Consider the following 21,714-nt stretch of genomic DNA (forward strand, 5'->3'; position numbering starts at 1 on the left):
GTTGAATGTTTTTTGAACATTTGTGTTTGTTGGCAGGTGATGTATTGAAACTATTTGCTTCATGGAGAACACCCACTTTAACCTCTAAGACAGTCTTAAGCTGAAAACATAAAGTGAAGTAACTGTCTTCATCCAAGGGAACCAGCCAGGACTCTCTGCTTGTGTTACTCTCTGTGACAGAGCCGGTCAATGTATGGGTCGTGACAGTTTCTTCATTTCACTAGACATCACCAATAAAAGACAGTGCTCTCTCATTGGATTCACCAGGCTTTTGGTTTTCCATTGGTGTAGTTGTAATCGTTTGTTATTCTTGTAGTAAAAAAATAAATAAAACTCATTCATTTTGAAGAGCTCTTTGCCTAAACCTGCTAAAACACAGGGTTAATGAAAATGCTTGATCGTTCAGCTATAGGATATCTGACATAGTGAAACCTGGGTGCTACTGTGCCGATAGGCTCTTTCTTCCTACAGCTAAGACTGCATGCTGCATTAAGGTTCCTTCAGATCTCTTTTTGTGTGTGATCTTGGGGCTCTTTGAATTTTAGATAGCACTGCAGGAATGTGTGAATTCACAAAACTCTATTTATAGTCCATTAGGAGTAGAATCTGCGAATGAGCTGCTTTGCCAATGTGAGACGCCTGCTGAATTCTGGTAATATTGGTTCGAAAGTATTTTTGGCGGACACAATGAGAGGTGTTGTTTTGAGCTACCCATGAGGTTTTGTTCTAAAGTTTGTAAAATGTAATGTCTGGTGTGACAGAGGGCTGGAAAGCCCTATTTCTATTATAAAAGGTTAGGAGACCCCATGAAAGTGGTGAAGAGATTGCCTCACAGGTAGAATACTTTTGTTTTTAACCCTGATGTGCTTGTGTTTTAAGAATGTGATTGTACCTTGCAGTAGTTTCGGTTTCTGTGGTTCAGGTTAGAACCTGAGTCTGTGCTGAATTTACCCCCAAGAGAAGAGACCCACCCAGGGGCCTAGAGGAAAAAAAACCCAACCCTGGGATTAAAAATAAGGCAAGTACAGTTATGCATCTGCAAATAATTTTGAACCCTCCAGTGTAAATCCTAATTACATTTGCTTAGGAGGTCCAAGGTTTTTAACATGCCAGAGGATGAATTGGATCAAATATCATTCGTTTTTTTTTCCTGTACAAAACTGGAGTGCGAGTTTTGTCTCTTCTTCCTTTTTGTTTTTGCCGTGAAGTAGGTGTTAAAAAAAGCTGTGTAGCTGTATCTGGGTTATTTTATCTTTCCTTTTTGAGCCGGGGGTATGATTTATTTCCTTCTGGGACACAAACTATCCATGATTCCCCCCCCCCCCCCCCCCCGCAACTTCAGAGGCCTACTTAAAAAAAACAACTCAGGCAAATTATTTTGTGACATGAATAGAGAAGTGGATACTATAATGTAAATCAGGAGCTAGACCGTTCATTTCTTGTCTGTATTAGGAGCACTACAGTTTTCCCTGTTGGCCTCCCGGGTAGAAGCAGGGAAAAAAGGGCTCTGAGCCCATAGGACACTAGGTTCTTGGACTATTGAAAATTCGGCATTGATGTAGCCAAGCACAAAAAGGGCCCAAGCAAAATCACAATCGCCTTGTTCAGGCTTTCACAAAAGACCTGGCTACCTTGGGTTAGCGGGGACTGTAAGGGTGGAAATGTGCACAATTCGGTTTCTTCTAGTACCCTTGTTGGTAAAAGAGAAGAAAGGTAAAGCTTATTTTCCATCTTTGAACGTCTTTTTTTTGAGACCACCTGCGCAACAAGAATGTCTCTTTAAGTACGTAGCGAGAGCAACATCGACTCCAGAACTTTTTTTTAAAGAAGAGAGAAACACAATGTCGTTCGGCCGGTTTCTTTTCCTTATTGTTTCGTGATCTGGTCCTATCAGGAATGTATAATAGGAGAGAAAGCCAGGAGATGAAAGGTCCTCTTAATGGTCCAAGTGTTTGCGTAGAAGAAAGCCTGTTCGTTGATTGACAGTGAAGGAAGGTTCTCTTCCCAGGGGAGAGAGAAAACGGGGAAAAACAAAGCTGTCTCTGGTGTAAATTCCTGTTTTTTGAACATATTTCTACAAGCCTTCTCATAGGAAAAATATTGTATGAAAAGTTACTAATTTAAGAGTAGATCTGTTATCTAGTCAACAGTCTGATTGAAGGCAGGTTTTAATTTTGCTCGCATATTTTTTGCTGCATTCTTTTTATTATTGATATTTTATACAAACGGATTTTGTAAGATCCCTTTCTTGTTTAATCTGACTAGAACAACCAGAAGTGAAAATTTTCTTCATTTTGATGTCATCAACTAATGCTTGTGTTTTTAGATATCATTTCTAATGTTAACTAAATTCTGTTTAGAGTTTTTTTAAACTTTATTTTTAAACCAATTGTAGCTCAAATTATCTTTCTGTCTTTTGCTGTCCATGTATTTACGAATGATAAATATATGGACCTTAACCATTTCCTTTCGAAAATGGCTCAAAAGCATTTTAGAAAAGTAGGATTAATTCTGGGTCGACAAAATGGTTATTGTCCATCAGACACTTTCTGTAATTTGCATATCACAGTTGTTTTCTTAAACCCTATTATTACACCTTGAGTATCAATCAATTTGAATTGAAGTCAAATCCCTTTATCACATCAGCATGGTTTGAATGCTATGCAGTGAACTCATATTGTATGTATATAAAAGACCATAAACGATATGGTTTTGTAAATATCCTTACAACATTTTACCTAATATTGCCTTATGTATGGGAGTTCTTCATCATAAAGTGGATAACACCAGATTTTATCAATTTAGATCATTTTGGTAAATTGATTCCCTTAAATTCAGTGTTGTCAGTTGGGATTCTAATCGAGTGTAAGTTAGGATCTTGTGATCTTCATATCATCTTACACTGTTGATTTTATAATCTAAATACACCCCCACCCCTCCCATACCACCACCAGCACTGCACACGCACACAGACACACTTCATTATCACAGGAAACCATCTAACCTCATAGTAACCTTGTTGGGGAGTCCAGTAGATGGTGTAAGCTATTAGTTTTGACCGCATCTTTATTATGAAACTATGAAAGTGACAGCTGTTCTCCAGACACGTAGTTTGAAATAAAGATACCACCACTAATTAAAACAAATCCCAGAAATATCTTACGGATTTTAAGAATAATGTGCCCCAGACATCCGTGTGGAAATGCAGATATTATATTCTAGGCGTGAGGTTGTAAGTTTTTTTATTTTTATTTTTGAGGCTGTTGTCACGTTAGTTTGCTAAAGAACTAAACAAATGCTTAACATGTTTTACCTTTGCATTCGTTATCTGTGTTAAAGGCAGAAACAAAATCTTAATTCTTTTAAAATGGGTTGACACTTTTCGTGATGTGAACTGTGGGATCTTGTCTTGCTTCTTACCTGTGTAATTCGACATGTAAGTCTTTGTTGCTTGCTTTGATAGAAATTATATGTGAGCCATCTCTGGGGGTTTGCAATCTTCCTTTATTGCTATAAATGACAGTCCCATGGCTGTGCCCATCTTCCCTCCACTGGCATAAAAGGAAATGCTATGCTTTGGAGTTGGTGTCTTTAGTTGTTGCCATTTTCCAGAGCTTTCTACTTGTGGTGAATGTATTAAATCAAGCAGGTATCTGAATCCTTGTCGGTAGAATGTTTCTCTTCTCGGTATAGTATGTTTGATGTTATGAAGCACTGTGTGAAAGGGAACCTTACTGGCTCATAAACAGTTCGCTGTTGTTTAAAACAATGAGTTCCAATGTTTATTTATAAAATGACTTAATATCCTTAAAGCTGCCCTGAAATCTCCCGGCTTTCCAAATGCTACTGCTAATTAGTACTAATGGATACTTAAAAAAAAACACAACTAATTTGGTCTTTACTACTTATCTCTGCTGTTGTCACAGCTGACTCTGTTAAAGATCTGCGCGGAAAGTTAAAAGAAAAAAAACGACCTTAGAAAGAGCAACATTAAAATTGTTTAAGATGTCTATACTTGTCAGCCTACCCAGTTCTGAAATGTGTACAATTCTAGGGGAGGTTTTTTTCGTTGTAACCACACATTAGTTTCTGTCAGTCTTATCTCTTCCATCTTCTGAGCTAACAGCGATAAACCATCAATGTGGTAAAAACAAATTGGAGCTTACTTTGGATAATTAACTCTATGGGAGTGTGTGAAATCCTAGCAGAGAGTGCGGTAGTGGAGCAGTGAATTTTCAGGAGTGTTCTGTGCCTGGTACTTTCAGCACACAGTGCAAGGAAACTGCCTGATTATAGGAAAGCTGTCCTGGTTTAAGAAAAGTCTGCAGCTCAACAGCTTTAAGCATGCTAATAGTACAGATTTCTATGATTAATTTATTTTGCCTAACATGTTTGTGTAAGCAGATCTTTTTGAAACACTGGAAAGTTGTAAAACGAGGGGTGAATATTTTGTGTGCGTCGGGTCTGTAAAAATGTTTCCTTAAGACCTGCTATTCAATACCCTTAAGAAGTAAAAACCAATCAAAACCAAAATACTTTGCTGTATTATTCTCAGAGCTACTTAAGATTCAGAGATTTTAAATGTGCTTTGTGAATTTAGCTCTTGGAAAGGTTAGGGAAGAGGGCTAGTTTTTGGCAGTCCACACTCCCCTTCAGGTGAGCTACAGATGTATTATTTTCTGAGAAAACCTGACTGCTTAGGCTGTCAAATGTGACTTGTAAATTGAATTGCCTGAGTCAAGCCTTTGTCATTCTGGGTACGGCTCTCTTTTAAAAACTTTGGCCCTTTTAATCAAGTATAAAAACTTACAGGGTACTAACAGTGAAAACTTTAATTTAAAAAAAAAAATATATAAAGTTTTTAGGTTAGTAATGATGACATATGATCTTGCTTGGGATTTTTATCTAGCTCTGCATCTCTTTAAAATTAAAATCTATTCAAATGAATCTTTGTCTTCCTACATTCTGGCATATGGAATCTTCTAAAAAAAACAGGGAAAATCATGTAAATTGTGCACAGTGAACATAAAACAAAAGCATTAAACAGGAATTATTTTGTTCTTTAATTACACTCGAAATGGTTCAAGAGTCTTCAATGGTTCATCTTAATGGGCTTCTCATAGCTACAAGCCAGTCTAAAGTTTAAAGTTCTTTTGAGGTTTGCACCTTTTTTCATTTAGGTTCAGAAATGTGTGATGTTCTAAGAGAGGAATTGAGTTAAAGGCATTTTTATGGCATTAACACGAGCAGCATGCATTTTTTCTCCACAGAAGGCTCCATTAGAAACCACTTTTTTGTTGTCTGTAAAATAAATCCAGTAACATTTGATATAAATTGCTCTTTTTACCCAATACCGCTGTCCTAAATGCTGTTTTTCTTTAATGTTTCCTTGCGAACATTTCTACCTAAGCCAACCAGTGTGGAGAACAGAAGAGAAATTTGGATTGTCATCTGCATTTTGTCCTCTATACATTTCAATTCTGCTATCTCATTTCTCTTTCTATATTCCATTACGCCACAGTAATTGTTGCGACGTTGCAATGGCTGTATTAAATCCTGAATAACTGCGAGATAAAAAAGGGTATTCTGGACTTGGACAGCGGTATTGGAAAAGGAAATCTGACTTAAGGGGACAGAAGACCTGTCACCTCTTTTTTTTAACGAACAGCATCCCAAATTGTGTAGATTGACAATGGCTTTATTAAGCTCTGGGAGCAGTGTGCTCAAATCCCTTGGCCATATTTCTGTAAGCCCCACTAATTTCCCATCTTTCTGTGACCAGCAGTCTCCCTATCAATAATGGATGAGGGTCTGCTTAAAATGTTCAGCAGAGTTTTTCTTTTCCCTTTCATTCTTTATTGGTACATAGGGTTGTGTGTGTGTGAGAGAGTTTGTGTGTGTGGGGTGGAGATTTTATTTGATAGCCTTCAGCTTATTTGATGAAATAGGGTAGGAAGTGTATGAGATGGCAGACAGAGGGGTCAGCAGAGAAAGAGGTTTGGTTAACAGTTTGACCCCCAAACCAAATAACTGTTAAGGTTAAAAATGAATATTTACAAGTTCGTGGAGAAAGGGCCATTCAGAAAGCAATACATCATGACAATGGGTGTTGTGCTTAACCCCTTACCCCCGTCTCCAAAAGAAATGATCCTGTTTTCAGTGCGATAACTTCAGACGTCTCTGGAAAATGCCGAATAATAGACGGAGACGTTGGCATCTTAAAACCGAGGGGAAAAAAGATTTCGCTTTAAAAAAAACATTGTAGAAATACCTAATGCGCTGCTGATGCTCGCAAATGGAATTCTAGTTGGAGATGGTTATTGCTTTTAGATGATGGCTTTTGTAAATGATTATTTTTTGCCTCTAAATACATAGTCTTTGCTATGGAAAGGCTGAAGATGAGAGACATTCACTACAATTCCTAGAATGGTTTATAGCCAAATCAGTACTGAGACTTAACATGCCATTATGAAGTGTAATGATGTCTTTTAAAAGAGAAAATAAACATGCTGAAATAGAACTCTCTTAACAGGGCAGGTATTTAAAACTAAATATTTTCTAGACCATAGCAGAAACCTGTAGACTAATATATTTTATGGAGTACACGTGGTTTCCTGTTGTACAGCAGGAGTAATATTTTTTAGTACAGTATGTTTTTTTTTTAACCACAGACAACTGAGTTATTTTTCTTGGCGTTTTGCTTTGTTTTTCAGCATAAGCATTTCAAAAATGTTTTGTTCTGTATCTTTTTTTTTGCCACTTCTATTAAAAGCCTATTACATTTCTGTTAAAATTCCTCTGAAATATGTCCCACACCTCCGGAATTTGTGGTCAGAAGGAAAGGAGCTGGTACCCTTGAGCTCGGCTTTGTTTGAACTGGAACAACGGTTTCTAAAAAGCGATACAGTGGGGGGAGATGATGTATCGATTGGGAGAGACTTCCCTCCCCTAAGAAGAATTGCTCAGGTGGTATTGCTTAAAAGCATGTTCTTGGCAAAACTGCATGGCGATGTGTGAAATAAATCGATTTGCAGTCTTTTTTCCTTTAATTTCCTGAAGACGTGGTGAAAAACATGTATGCAGTTTTAGTGTGCACTCTTATTTTGTAAGTGGCAGCAGTTGTGTTCCGCAGAAAACACACCCGTTTCCAAATGTGGAGAACCTTGACACCTCCATAGATAGCGGAATTAATCCTATCTCACTCACTGTTTTCACCAAGCATTCACTGCTCGTGTAGTAGCTGTCCTGCATTTCGCTTTTGCCTTTATGTTTGCATTGCCACATAGTGCCCCATCTAAAAAGTGCGCTGGAATACGGCATTAAAATACACTGAAGTGAGTGGGTGTGTCCGTGCTTCAATCTACTTGCGTTGTTATGCATGAACAATTCCGATTGGGGACATAGGAACCAGAATTGTCTGTGTCTAAGCTGCCCTGGTGCCGTTTTTTTTTATTTTCAAAGGTAGGGCTTCTCTTTAATATAAGTTTAAAGCAAACAAATCTGGTGTTAATTTGGTTTAAGTTTCTGTTATGCTTTTTGCTCTAATTTGCAGCAGCAGGGAAGCTGGTAATTTAAGAGTAAGTGGGAAGGGTTCTTCTGAGCCCTAGCCTGTTCTCAAAACCCTCTTTTCCTTTTTATTTTTCTTCTTGGCCCGGACTTGTAGGGTGGGCGGATTTTCCGTTTGATTGAAATGGGCAGGTCAGGATTGTGACACGAGCTGCAGTTGGCTCCTCTTCTTTCTTGAGCTCTGAGCTCCTTTCTTGCCTGAGGTACCTGTGAGGGGAGCGGTAGGAGGAGGTGGGGAGGGTGGTGGTGGTGGGGGGGGGGATTGTTAAACTATAGGCTGTAGGCCTCTGGGAGGTTCTGTAAATCAGCCTTTCTAAACGGGGCTGTCAAATGAGGTGTGTTCAGGTCTGCATACTTAAGGAAAATAAACTGCAACAACATCGTTACTATGCAAACTGTGCTGGTGCGAAGGTTTGCTTTTTTACTTCATTTTGAAAGTACGTCAATATCCGAGGAGATTGGTTTGCTCTCGGCTCGTTAGAATATTCACTAATCCTGTCTAGCACCTCGGAGCCAACGAAACTATTTTCAGACTTGGGAGGTTGTCTCCTGGGGTCGGACAGATTTGTAAAATGTTTCTTTGTAAGCGGTCTTGTAATGTGTTGGAAAGGAACTGTGCGCTAAGAAATGATTTGGTAAATGCACTGCTGTTGTGTTGCAGGAATTGTTTTGGGGCAGTATCCTATCCGTTATGAGAACACACGAGGGAATACGGTCCTCGGTGACCTGTTCTTTAGCCAAGTACATAAGCACATATAGTGCTATTGGAAAATGGAAATCCAGGCTTGGTTTATTTGTGTGAAACAGAGTCTCTTGCGGAAGGGTTGGGGGGGATTGATCAGTTTTCTTCTCTGGTGACCAGCTTCTCTGAAGCCCTTATCCCTGTCAGTGGTTTATTGGCTTTTTTTAACGTAGGGACCCTGGTTTCTAAATTGGAGATGGGAACATCTGCTGGGACTCCCCTCTAATCTTTTTTTAAAGATGCTATTGATTTACAGACACCATTTAAAACTGCGTAGGAGAACATCTTGACTCGCACCTTTGGGAGCAAGGGGCTGATACAATGGCTATACAGCACCTTTCATTCATTTCCAGGGCTGCATTGTAATTCTGTCAGTTGTCAGTAGCAGGACTGTCAAAATTATCATTTTGATAATTAGGAGTTGTTTATTTTCTCACATGACCAGCTGCCCAGCAGAATGCTACACTGACTTCAGAAAATGTTGAGGAAACTGTCTCCACCCCCAGCTCCTGGTAATGAGGTGTTACTATGTATTTGTGTTGGCATCTCAAAACTTCATGTGAAACTGAATCACAGTGAAACGCAAGCGGTTAACGATGGCTACACTTCCAAATTACACAATAGGTCGGTCTTCCATCTTGAATATGTCGGTCAAGAAAACAAGCTTTCTGGAAAGCACTCCGCTTACCGTGATGGAGAGCTGCCTGTTTCTGTACCTCTACGGTCCCTTATTTGAATAAAGCATTTTTAAAGTTATCATCCCCCAAAATTCTGAGTTGTCATATTTAACAGTGCATTATAGCATTATCTTAAAACCTCAGTCGCGGAGAAAACATTTTCCCACTGCAGTATCAATTAGTAGTTTGATGGACCTTTAGTCCAAGGAGAAAGTATAATAAATGTTCAAATTCTTAATTTTTCACTTACGGATCAAGTGTTCAAACCATTAAATTAGTCCTGATGGCCAGGCCAGTCGATGTAAAACCTTTACAAAATAAAGACAAATCATGCCAGATGAATTCCGGCTTAATCTGAATTCTTGGTTGTGTTTTGTAGTCAGCGTTGCATGGGCTTGGAGTAGGGTCAGGGCTCTGGGTTTTTTTTTACCAGCAAGGTTCTGGGATCAAGTCCCCAATGGGACGCGATTGTACCCCTGAGCAAGGAACTTCACTCTGAATTTTCTTTAATAGGATCTGCGGTGCAAACTTATGGGGGATACGTTTATACGTATTTTATACGTATATATGTTTTTGCGGATAAAAGCATCTGTCCAATTAAAATCACCATGGTTTTCCTTTTTTTTCCCTTGGTTTGTATGGTAAAATAGCAGCCTTGCTGGTGATCCATTGAAGGGTGAAAAGGACGTTTCCGACGGCAAAGACGTGCTGATCTCTGGCCATCACGGCCCACAGCTCTGCTAGCTCTTCTGGTGCTTCTCCACCATAGGATAGGGTTGCAGCTCAGAGATCTGGGATTCCATGCTCGCTCCAGGGCATCCAAGATTGGTGGTGGTGGGGTAATGTGGATTCCTGGCTGTCAGGACAAAGGGATCAGCAAAATTCCCAAATCTGCTTTTGAATGTAATACCCACAGGTGATAATTTGGAGAATACCTTTTCAAGCCGCCTCAGTAGCAGCGCAGGCTTACAGTAACTCCAGGAACCATAAGAGTTTTGTGCATATTAACATGGTATTGAGCTGCAAATATTCTTCAGTGTAGTGCTAATGTGCTCAGCTGCAGGAGTGGAACTAAAGGGCAGATCTAAACAATAGTGATTTGGTTGGGTTTTGTTTTATTCTGCTGGTGTGTTAGATGGCACTTGCCAGATAGACACGGTATGCATGCTGTTCTTTGTAAATGAAGAAGAAATGTATACGTACGGAGAGTCGTGTTTACAAACCGTTTCAGCTCTCTGAGCTTATATGGTTATTACTTTCGGAATCTTGAGGGTCTTGAGTTTGGCCACAACACTCGGGAGGGGCGGAGCAGAATACATTTTCCAGATTCTCAAATCTGATAAGGGGAAAAAAAGACCTATTTTTAGGATTTTTCTGCGGAGGCTAGTGCCAGTGTGTTGTGATTGTTAGGGAGTGGAGAGAAGGACGATGAGGTAGGGGTTGTCAGACATTTGTTTTTTTTAATTCATCACGTCTCGCGTTCTTTGATGTTGTTTTTGTGACGGCCATGTCCAAGGTACCCTTCATCTGTTTCGAGCTTGCAGCGTGAAAATGTGGGTGAGTCTCTTCAGCATTCCTGCTTTTAACAGGTTCCTCTTGGCAGCAGGCACATCCTCTGCTGTGGTTGGTTTACGGTATGGCTGTGATAAGCACAGGCAGCGTACGGTTTAACATGATGCAGAGCGTGAAACCTGTCTTTTTATTGTGAAACACAGTGATTGGAGGAGAATCCTGGGATAAAGACGCATGCAAAAGGAGTAGATGTCTCAGAGCCTTCACTGTATCTGTGTCTCGAGCTGTGAATTAAACAGCACAGGAGCTGTTCTGTTCACTGGGCTGACTCGTGGGAAGGAATTGGAGCCTTAAATTGTCTTGCATGCTTTCAGAATATACCCAAACTTATGTTCTATGTGCAATTATGAGCTGCGCTTTAAATATAAAGACGGCAGCCTGCTGTTTTTCTTGTGTAAATGCATGTGTTTTTATTTCAAAGCTGACTGATGGTTTATTGACTTAGGAGAGTCTTTAACCCTTTAAACAGTAATAAGGATGATGCTGAATCTCTTGTACAATTCCCAGATGGCACAAGTGGCACATTAGCTTTTCCCCTTTCGTGAACATGTAATGTACTGAAGCACCAAAGATTATAAAGGTGCGTCTGCCAGCCCCATAGCGATTGCCCTTTTGCCACAGGTTAACGGATTAATAAATAGGTATCATCACAACAAGCAATTGACATGTTTACATAAGCTAATCTGTTTTTTGTATACGGAAGAGAAGAACCCAGAAATGGTGCAAAAACAATGGAAAAAGCCATAGATGGTAATCATATTGAACGGGAAAGGATTAAAAAGAGCACCCAGATTCGATAAATCCCACATTTAACATCTGCTCAGAAACAGCAGTAGAAGAGGCTTATTAAATTGTAATTTTGCGATAAGTGATTTGAAAGCTGATGAGATCAAGTTTCAGAGCTGTGCGGCACTGGCCTAGAAAATGTGTACCAAACTGCTATGCTGCTTAATTTCCACTCGGCAATTTGTAGCTCTAACCTGAGAAATTAGGTTGCCTTTTTATTATGTTGGTAGGCTCACTCTATATTTAGAGACTGACTTTTCGCGTAATTCTGTTTGAAAAACGATGCTTTCTGTAGAAACTGTCAGCTTAATTAAAAATAAATGCTTCATATATCAAATAATTTAACAGAGTTTTTGTCTTTATGGACAAATTTGGATTCATTAAAGCACTTGTAAGACTTTGTGTCTTGTTGTTTAGACCTACCTTATGATGTTAGGCTGTGTGTTGTAAAAATGCATTGAAGATTCCCCACAGCACTACTAATGTTTGAGCTTTTTTCAGACTTTTTGCTGATTAGATTGTATTTACTCAGAAATTAGATTTTGTTGTTTGTGCTGTATAAACACTGATGCCTGCTTTGGGGTTATTCAGTATGGTCATCTGGCCAACAATGCGTTGTTGTTGACATTGTTTTCCCAAAGCTCCATGTAACCCACAAGAAGATATGACATGATCTCAATTCAATTCATGAATGCTTTGGCACTCTGATCTACTCAGGATGCAACACCTTTAGGCACAGCCCTCCGACAAGTGTGCCGACGTTTGAAAGTTTCTGTGAACTGGATAGGGGAATCTTTAATGTGTGCCCACAATCACTACCTGTTAGCCATACCAATGATTTTTAAATTACCACATCCCTTGATGATGATGTAATTAGTCATTTTATTACAAATTATACTGCAAGGAAAGCAATTTAAAAGATTTTCTTTTAAAGAAAAGTACTCTGGAGAATTCCCTTGAGTATTAATCACTTTCTAGTAGGGGAGAGAGGAGTTCTGTTTGTAGCTTTAAAAGGCATTAATTAGACATTGAGATCTGGGTCTTATGACTTACATTTTTTTAATCCTTTCAGTGACAATGCAGTTTTTTTAGAAAATGAATAGGGTTTGATTTTTTTTTTGCATTGCTGTAACACCTTCCACTTAAAACTGGAAAGTTCCTTTAAAAAACTAAAAAAAAAAAGCAAAAAATGACCTATTCATTGTGACATGCCATTATGTTGCGTGAATCCTTTTTTCACTAGTTTCAGATTTTGACATTCAGCAAGCATCTGAAACCTACGAATAGATTGAAGTAGCGCTGGACGAGAGAAGTTGTTTAAAAAAGGCACTGAAAATGTATAAGCAGGACTTCTGTTTTATAAACTGTTATTTCAGTACCCACTGCACAGACTTGCAAAGTCAGGAGCAATATATTTTTCACGTGCTGTACTTAATTTTAAAACTAAGTTAACAGTTTGGACGTGCTTCCTGAAACATGCAAAAAGTTAAATATAGTTTAGATGCCAGTAAATGCCAGCATTTCAGCCTCCTGGTGCCAAAAGGCCCTGCCAGTGTTTTTACACTGGGAAGAGAAGAAAAGAGATTCTCATTTGTCTGTACGGTCCTGTTGTTGCTTTGCAAATTATCTGAGTGATTAAGATCTGTTACTTTGTTTTCCATTTAAAACAAAATACACCACAGCATAAAATAAATTCATTAACAGTTGTCTGGTCCAAAAGGCTATGAAATAAAGACTTCAAATATAACAATAGTAGGAAGTATTTATAGTATCCACAAGGTTTAAATGATTAAAAAATAATTTGTTCCAGATGTTTCAGACAATAGCGTTTCTTCAGCTGTTCATAATATCCCAAAACATGATTTTTTAATCATTTAAACCTTTTCTACAGCTTTAAAATGTGATATTCTTTTCAGTCATTTCTACACTGTAGTTAACTGTAAACTAAAGCCTGTCAATTGTGATATAGAAAGTACTGTCCATACATATATATTCTAAGCTGTTCTCAAACTGTGCATAACACTCATGTAGCCTGTAGTTCATTTCAACTATTTTGAGACCAAGTGTATTCTGCCTTATTGTTTTATTCAGCCAGATCTTGTGGATTAACTAGAAAAGTAGTGGGAGAAAATAAAAACAAGCATGTGTTTAAATATTGAGCAAACAAATGCTTTCCGTACTAAGATTTGACGGTTTTATTATTTTGCTAAAGGGAAATCACTTTGATTCAGTCATAAATACCAATTTCCTCCAATTACGTAATAGTTAATACCCCCCCTTTTAAGTATACATTTGTATTATGGAATGCTTTTATTTTTACAAAGAGACTTTAAACAGGACTCGCATTAGTCTGGTATAGCTTTTAGGGTTTTTTGGCTTTCCTTAATAGCAGCTTGCAGAAAATGCGTCGTTAAGTACTGGATGTAGCTGTTATAAGCATACTGCTGTTCTTGCATGCAAATAAACGGCTTGAAAACCAGTACTTAATTTTGAGGACGGTGGAAAGACGTTCATAGTTATGTTTATCCCCCAAACCCGGTAGATACGCCTTTAACTAAAGCAGGGAAAAAAAGGCTAAGCTTTGGTAAGATGCGAATGTGTGTGAGTTGGCAAGGGACCGGGTCCAGCAGTGTGTTTTTTTTTTGTGTTTTTTGTCCCACTGATCTCAAAAGACGTTTGTCTGCGGTGGCTACGTATTTGAAATTAACTCATTAATAATGTAACTGCCGTGCAATATAAATCTGTTCAGCTCCAGCCCCTGTGTTCCTTTTCTCTGTGCTCTTTGTGCTGGGAATGGTTGTGCATATGAGGGCCTGTGTGTTTCACATCATTAGGCATGGTCACGTAATTGCAATCCAGCAAGGAAAATTGCAACGGTGCCCCCTCCGCAATCCGTGGGTCACTCGCATTATTTAAACAGTGCCTGACGGCCCGTAAAACCCAAGCCCAACATAAATATATCAGCTAGGATTTCGAAAAGCTAAGGCATGTAACAAATGTTACTTGTTTAATGTACACCACGCCATTGTACGTTTGGAGGAGAGGTTTGTGCTGATGTCGGCAGATATATTTGACCTTTTTAAGTGCTGCCTTTCTCTCTCTCTAGCCTGTTTCCCTACACTGCAATCTAGCAGCTGGTTGGGGCTAAAAATACGAAACCTCAGACAAAAAAACAGTGAAACTCTGGTGAACAAAAAAGGGCTTGGTTATTTCAAAAAGAAACCAAATCTCCGAGCAACGTCCGTGACTGCCCTCGTGCTGGATGAAAAGCAAATCTTTCCAAGTGGAAATGGTTTGCAAGATGGGGATTTTGGCATACCTTTTGGTCAGTGCAGTTTGGGCTTTAGAAGATGATAAAAAAAAATGTGCTTGTGCTTACTTGATAATGTTAATAAATCCCACAGACGCACTGTGTTGGGACCCCTAACGCGGGCAGGGAAAGTTCCAGAAGCCGCTTCATACATCTTCAGCCTTGTCAGAAAACGGAAAGTGCAGGAAAGTGAAGGCCAGACTGATGAAGGTTAGGTATATGAGCGGAAATATCTGCAGAAACATTTGAAAATGCATTTTCATGTGCAGTTTATGCATATGTGTTCAAATGTTGGAGTTTGTGTGCTCTTCAGACTATATTACCTTGCTACACCGAACCAAAGCCCTTGATTTGTAATGAGCACCAGCCTTTATCGTTTTTATTTAGCAAAGAAATTGGTGAGAAAAATGTATCTGCGTCTACCTGCTTTTCGAGGAGTATGTACGCATTAAGGTTTTTTTTTATCCTTTCATAGGTAAAGTCAAATCCTTCTTCCCTCCTGCAGTTTATCTTCTTTTCAAAACCAAATATATACAAATCTCTGCTGCGTTGTGACAAAGTGAAATACCGCAAGTATTTGAGCTGAGTTTTTATTTTTTACCACCTCTTGCACAAGGCTCTGACCCACAGCTATTTCCTGTGACTGTTTTGTGGTGAGGAATGTAGGATCCTACAGTGAGAAGACTGTTCATCCTTTGCTAAAGCCTAGTCTTCTACAGATAACTATTACAATGAGCCACAGCCATGGAAAATGTATTCTGTATATATTTATGGAAGGACTTAAGTCCTCACAGGCAGACATACAAAAATAAAGCACTGCCTCCAGAAGAGAGAGAGAGAGAGAGAGGATCACAAAACTGAGGTAAAAAATACCCAAATGATACCAGAGACTCTTATTTGTTTAGGAGTCCCCTTTATCCAGCACACTAATAAAGGTCCTGGTCATTTTAAAAACAAAGCAAAACCAAATGGAGGATCTCTACTTGATTTGACTTGCAAGCCATATATTATTGAAAAGGCAATGTACTGTGTGGTTTTCAAACAGAGGATGGCCTAAGGGCTGACATTTTTTTTCCTGTCCCCTCTTAAGTGAGTGGTGGGTCAGCATTCATTAAAACAGCGGACTGGACTTCAGAGCAGACGTTTATTGCTCAGTGAAGCTATACGAGTCCCACATTGAAGGGACATACTTTCACCGCAGTTCAAAGTAATGTTTTTGACCAAAACCTGAAGAAATCACCACAGCGAATGCTTACTGCTGCACAGTTTTGTGTTTGGTTGTGGTTTTATAAGTTATGATCAAATTCCATATTGATAGGTTTCCTAGCTATTGTACAGTCTGACCAGATCAGAGTGACATGGAAAAGCAATCAGATATACGCTGGTGATTAATCTCAATTATCCGTAATTGAAGCCTGTGGCATAGGTAGTTCAGACTTGGCTTTGTTACTAATCTGGCTATCTCCGGAGTCACTTGGGAAAGGTCTGACATTCAGAGGGACTTGTGTCTTTTTTTATTAAGTAGATTGGTTGTTAGTCCCTTGAATACCTGTGGCCATAGGTGAATGTTTTGCAAAGCAGAGTTGAAAAAAACACTGAGCAAGGTGTTTACTTGTACAGAACGAACTATCCTGCATTCTCTTTCTGTTGTAGGTTCTCTAATGTATTTTTGTGGATTGATTCTTGTATACCACCTGTGTGTTTTTCTCTACTGCACTTATTAGTAGCTAGACTTTTGTAGTACAAACTGTAATCCTACTTTTTAAAGGCGTGGAGACTGTGGGGACTTTAATGGCCTCATTTATGTTTAATTTAGCTTTAGGGTTTGAATTCCAGTTGATTTTTTTTCCCCCAAATACAACTGTTCTTTCTGAAGTGTGCATTGCAGTGGTCTGTGTTCAATTATGGGGGTGTTTGGCAGGGCTATTTTGAAAACGGCACTGGGTATGCTAATATGCTGTGGAGCTGAGCGGTCATAGGAATTGGACAATTCTTTCCTTCTTTTCAGTAGTTAGCCAACGGTTTGTGCCCTGTGGCAAATATGGTACATACCTCCAGAGAGATTTGCTGCATTATGTTCTTGTGCATGGATGGTGGTGTTTAATATGATTTATCAGTGATGATTTTATATTGCCTGTAATATTACAGAGTGAAAACATCTGGTCATTTCCAAAATAATTTTTGGGGGGTTGTTGTTCAGTGATGGAATTATTGAATATATATCATTATATAAATGTAGTGTGGTGTGACTCTTCCTGTCTTTTTTTTAAATGTCTGTATTTAAGGGGCAGTTCAAAGGAGTGTGTCTTAGTAGTCCTTCTTGCAAGATGTGTTTTCTAAATCAGCTTTTGACGCCTTTGCTTGAACAGCTCAATCTCCTCTGTGTTCAGATTTCTTAACTTTTTATATCTGTTATTTTGATATGGTGCAGTTTGGGAACTGCCAAAGATGAACTGCCAGCAGACACAACGTCTGCTTTGAGGTTTTGTTTTATTTACTTGAAAGGAGCCTCTCGCCAACTTCCCCTTTTAACCAAGTTCTGATTTCTGCTAGACCACTGATTTTTTTTCTCTCTCGCGTCAGTTCAAAGAAAGGAACTGAATGAAAAGGAGACCCTGTTGGTCAAGTTAAAGTATTTTCAACCCTTAAATCTTGACCGCCCTGGCAGTTGACTTGTAATAGTTTTTCTAATTGCAAGGCAGGGTGATTAGGAAGGAAATGGATTAATATTACACACCTCAGTCGTTGACGGGAATCTTGTAGAATTGTTTGCTCACCCAGTAAAAGTGCACGGCTAATGCGTTCATGATTCAGCTAGTTAGCATCTTCCAGCACAAGACTTCCTTTTGCGCTCCGGTCTGTTACAGATGTGTTTTACATGACAAAACTGATCTTCTGCCTATGAGTGAATTTGGCCAGACAGACGTGACCTTCTTGGGGATCCACCCCTTTGTTGGCGTGAAAGCATCGCGTTTCTCGTGCGCTGTGGCATAACTCATCGACGAACAGTTCCTGTACTAAAGCAAAGAGTTGGTGGGGGGGGGGGGGGTCTTCCTGGTTGCGAAGGCTTGGAACCTCATCCTGAAAAAATAGACGCCTGTAATCGAGGTTGAACGAAGGCTCAGATCTCCAGCAAATTAAGGTTTTACTCAAATGAAGTGCAGTTTTGGCTCTCCGAAGGCGGTCTGGATGTTCCTGCTGACAGATGCATTCTTCCCAGCTGCTCGGGAGGGGGAGGGGTTAATACAAGACTGTGGTCCCTGTCATGCTCATTGGGAGCTGAGAGCAGGAATGGGGTAAGGCTGTCAATTTCCCATGCTTGCTGTGACCCTGAGGGCAGCAGGACCTGCTGGCCGGTGAAAGAAAAGGCATAGGTCCTTTATCTATAACCTTGAGCTTGGTTATCCCATTTGTATAAACACGGAGCTTGTTCTTTTTTTTTTTAAAGCATTACTTCAAATTGTACGTACAAGTGAGTTTAGGAAACTCTAGAGGCCCAATAACAATGTCTAAAAATGCTAATCAGGTCCATTGTTAGAAGCATGGGATGAAAGTAATTCTTCAGTGTACGCTAAACAAGCCATGAGAATTGCACAGCAAAGCATCTCTGCATCAACTGATCGAGATGTTTTTTTAAACTCTTTTTCAGACTTTCTTGTGTATGGTTTGTTGAAATGATCTATGTACTAGAGGCAATGTTTAGCTTTGATCCACAGTTCCCTATACCAAAATATTGACCTCTAATAATCCTAATATTTGCACCTACCCACTGTCCCCTAACAGACGCACACCCTTTCCTGGTTAATTATATGTTAAACGGTGGTGCAAAAGCTGGTAGTGAGGCTTGGGTCCCCTCTTGTGGTAGTGTGCTCTCTGAATACGTAAAGATGGTTCCGTCGGGCTGGATTGCATTCCATCCGTATTACTGGATAGCAGTCTGGAAAGAACGCATGCTTTTTGGGGTTTAATTCATGCAGGTAGCTGCATGTAGCTTTACGTGGCCAGAGAGCAGTTGTTGCATTATGGGATCTTGATTGGCGGAGCAGTTTATTTAAAGAAATTCGAAATCCCTTGTCGGCCCAGTGTTCTAACAAGACGTCCTTTTTCAAAGACAAAAGATCTCTGAAGATATAACAAGATGAGACTGTGAAACGTCTCTGAATCAGTTTAGAACAGAGCAACCAGATTCGTTTGTAGGCTCAAAGGATGCTGACAGGCTCAAAGAATTGAACCTTTGTAGTCTTGAACAGAGAAGACTGATGGGACCTGATGTGTCTTAAATCCTCCAGAAGCGTTGACAAAGTCAGTCTTAAAATTCAGAAGAGAGGAAAGTAAGGAGTTCATCAGATTCAATGGGATGCAATGGGAAAGCATAATAAAGGGTTGTGGTAGTGTGAAGCAAGCTACTCTGTTGTTGTTGGGTTGCTAACTTTGGTTCCTTCAGGAGGAGAACCTTGGATCAATGAGCTACCCAAAAAAGGGATCTATAAGGGGCAAAATACAATAATATGATAATTCCTTACACTTATGTGCTTTCCTGGACTTTCCACTCAAAGCACTTCTCATTTGTACCTGTTCTTATGAAGATAGGCAACTGTTTTTGAGGGAGCAGAGCAGGAGTGTTAATTTTAGGGTTTCAGCCTCTGCCTTTTTCCTCTGAAGCCTTCTTCTATAGTCACAGAATTGTTCTACAGCTATGGTACTGTGAAGGCTCTTTGGAAGCCTAGGTGTATTCTTGCTTGGATGTCAAATTTCATGTAAGAGAAGAGCCAGGTTGAGGATTGGTGCATTTGCAGGGTTTTCTGCTGTAAGTACAGGGCACATCTGGCAGCATCTTCTTAGTATATTGTATAAAAATAACCTGTAGGGTGAGTTAAGAATGAATCATGGGGCTATTTGCTTGTAATCTAAGCAGCATGTATTTTTTATGGGCTGTAACTATCTGCATTGTTTCATTTCTGCTACTTTTTTTCTTTTAGAAGAATGCAAAATCGAACATTGTTTTAATTGAAGAAAAATGTAGGGTGTATTTTTATCTCAAGGACTGTTGCATGTTAAATGTTTAAAAAGGCAAATATTTTTATTTTAGCTGGATTCAAGGTGGCCTTTATTTGGAAATGGTGTTTCTTTCAGTGTTGAACAGACTTGGTCGCTATAAAAGTCTGCTGTTAAAAACAAGAGTGGTAGGTTCTGAAATGCAACATTTTGAACCGGAAAATGTAGCAGTTTGCATATTGTATTACTGAAGTTTAAGGATGTTTTCTTCTTGCACGTTGTCCACTGCATAGGCCGCTCTTAACTAACACTTCTCTACAAGTGTGATAGTGAATTGAATGGTTGGAAAATTCTGTGTGCTGGCTGTGGCATTTGGCAGGTTTCATTCATTGTGGCTTATTTCTGTTATGGTTTCTTTAGGTGATGCCTTTCCGGGCAGTTCCAGCCCTTTCCTCAGCGGTTATGTAGGTGGTGGGCTCGCTGGGTCCTCCACACCCCATGGCGCCCCCGCCCCCATGCCCCCAGACCCCTCCTTCAGGGCTCCTACCCCCTCCAACCTACAGATGGCGCAGCTGTGGGCATCCCATCCTCACGAAGGTAACGTCTTGCTTCTCCAGTGTCTTTGTCGCTTACATTTCTTTGATGCACGTCTCTGCGTGTTGCCATTTAAAACCCCACTTTGAGGTTTTCGAAGCCGGGCACCTTGATATGCATTCGATTTAACAATCAGGTGTAAATTTAACAGAGAATTCGACCCAGACGAAGTAAGGGTGTAGTGGCTCAGGAAACGCGAGACTTGTTCTGATTGAAACTGCATAATGAGAAGCAGTCCCCGTTATTGGCACGGGAGGGCCGGGGTGCTTTCTGGGGGTTTTAAACTGAGCTAATAAAGAGCTGCTTTGTATAGGAAAGAATAAGAAAACAAAAAAAGTGTTAACAGCTTCAACATATTGGATTTTGGGTTTATGGCGGGTTGTAGTGTCGTGTGCAGCATTTATCTCATTTGTAAGCATGTTGGATTTGATTGTCGGGGAATGTGGGCACATGCGAGTGCCCATAGACGCCTGTGATCTCAATCCCAGGGGCAGCACATAAAAGCTCTTGCTCTGTTCCAAGCGGGTCTTTGCAGCTTCTCTTAAAAGTCCAAGTCCTGAAATGCAGGCCCGTCCCCTCCAGCATTCTGAAATCGGCCAGATGACCTTGGCACCAGGCCTTCCGCAGAAGTTGAGCTGCGACAGCAGGTCTTGTACGCTAAGGCTGCCATAGGCTGGGCTTTATTGGAATTAATTTAATTCTCGTTTTGTCGCCATTGGTAAAAGCCAGGAAGGGGGGAGGGGCGTTCCTGAGACAATTCCCCCTCAGACAGTTGTTGTTAGCCTTCATTTAGTTGGGCGCTGATGTCCAAGCCCAGGTTCAAAAAGCAATGCCGTCAGCACCATCCACTGTGGCCTTGAACTCAAGGCAGACGGAAAAAGAACTAGCATCTGTGATCCTGTGTTTATTAGTCCTGACGAGGTGGAATCTGTGACTGCCACTGCAGATCTTTCCTCATCAAAACCGGTGAATGGTCTGAGGTGGCAGATCACTATATTATTAGTATTACTGTTTGCCTTTCAACTGTGAGCTGCTTTTTACTTCCATACTTTCAGAACTCAGCAATGCTGTAATTACATAGTGGCAGATATGATGGCCAGCTCTCGTGAAAGGCCAGGGCTGTTTGACGGATGAACCAGGGGAGCGATGACAGCTCATGGGGCCCTTTTTAGTGAGGGTGGGGCCCCCTGGACTGTGTGATCAGCACAGGCTATAATCCGCCTTGGTATTCCAGATACATAAGCGCACACTTAGATTGCCAAAAGCGACCACTCCATCAGTTTGTTCAGAGATTTCTGTTACATTAATTAAAACCCTTTTGGGGGGGGGAAGAAGAAAGTGTTTTTGTATAAAATCCAAAAGACATCTTTGAACTCTGGCAAGCCATCAGATAAAAAAAGCTCCACTTGGAGTTCTTGTGATTTATGTATTATTCATCGTGATAGCTTTTGGGAGGGCCAGGTAAACATAAG

The 21,714-nt window shown here is 40.0% G+C and overlaps 1 protein-coding gene across 7 annotated transcripts in view; it reads left to right on the forward strand.

The window, feature by feature from the left end:
• The window catches only part of tnrc18 (trinucleotide repeat containing 18), an 85,441-nt gene that overhangs the window by 5,915 nt on the left and 57,812 nt on the right, over nucleotides 1-21,714 (forward strand). For all 7 annotated transcript variants that reach the window (XM_088937061.1, XM_088937065.1, XM_088937066.1 and 4 more), the window contains exon 3: nucleotides 20,069-20,245. In XM_088937061.1, coding sequence (XP_088793187.1) covers nucleotides 20,069-20,245 — 177 coding nt within the window. The remainder of the gene's footprint in view (nucleotides 1-20,068; nucleotides 20,246-21,714) is intronic.

The sequence above is a fragment of the Atractosteus spatula genome, chromosome 18, assembly GCF_055471065.1.
Source record: "Atractosteus spatula isolate fAtrSpa1 chromosome 18, fAtrSpa1.hap1, whole genome shotgun sequence".
Lineage (NCBI taxonomy): Eukaryota > Metazoa > Chordata > Actinopteri > Semionotiformes > Lepisosteidae > Atractosteus > Atractosteus spatula.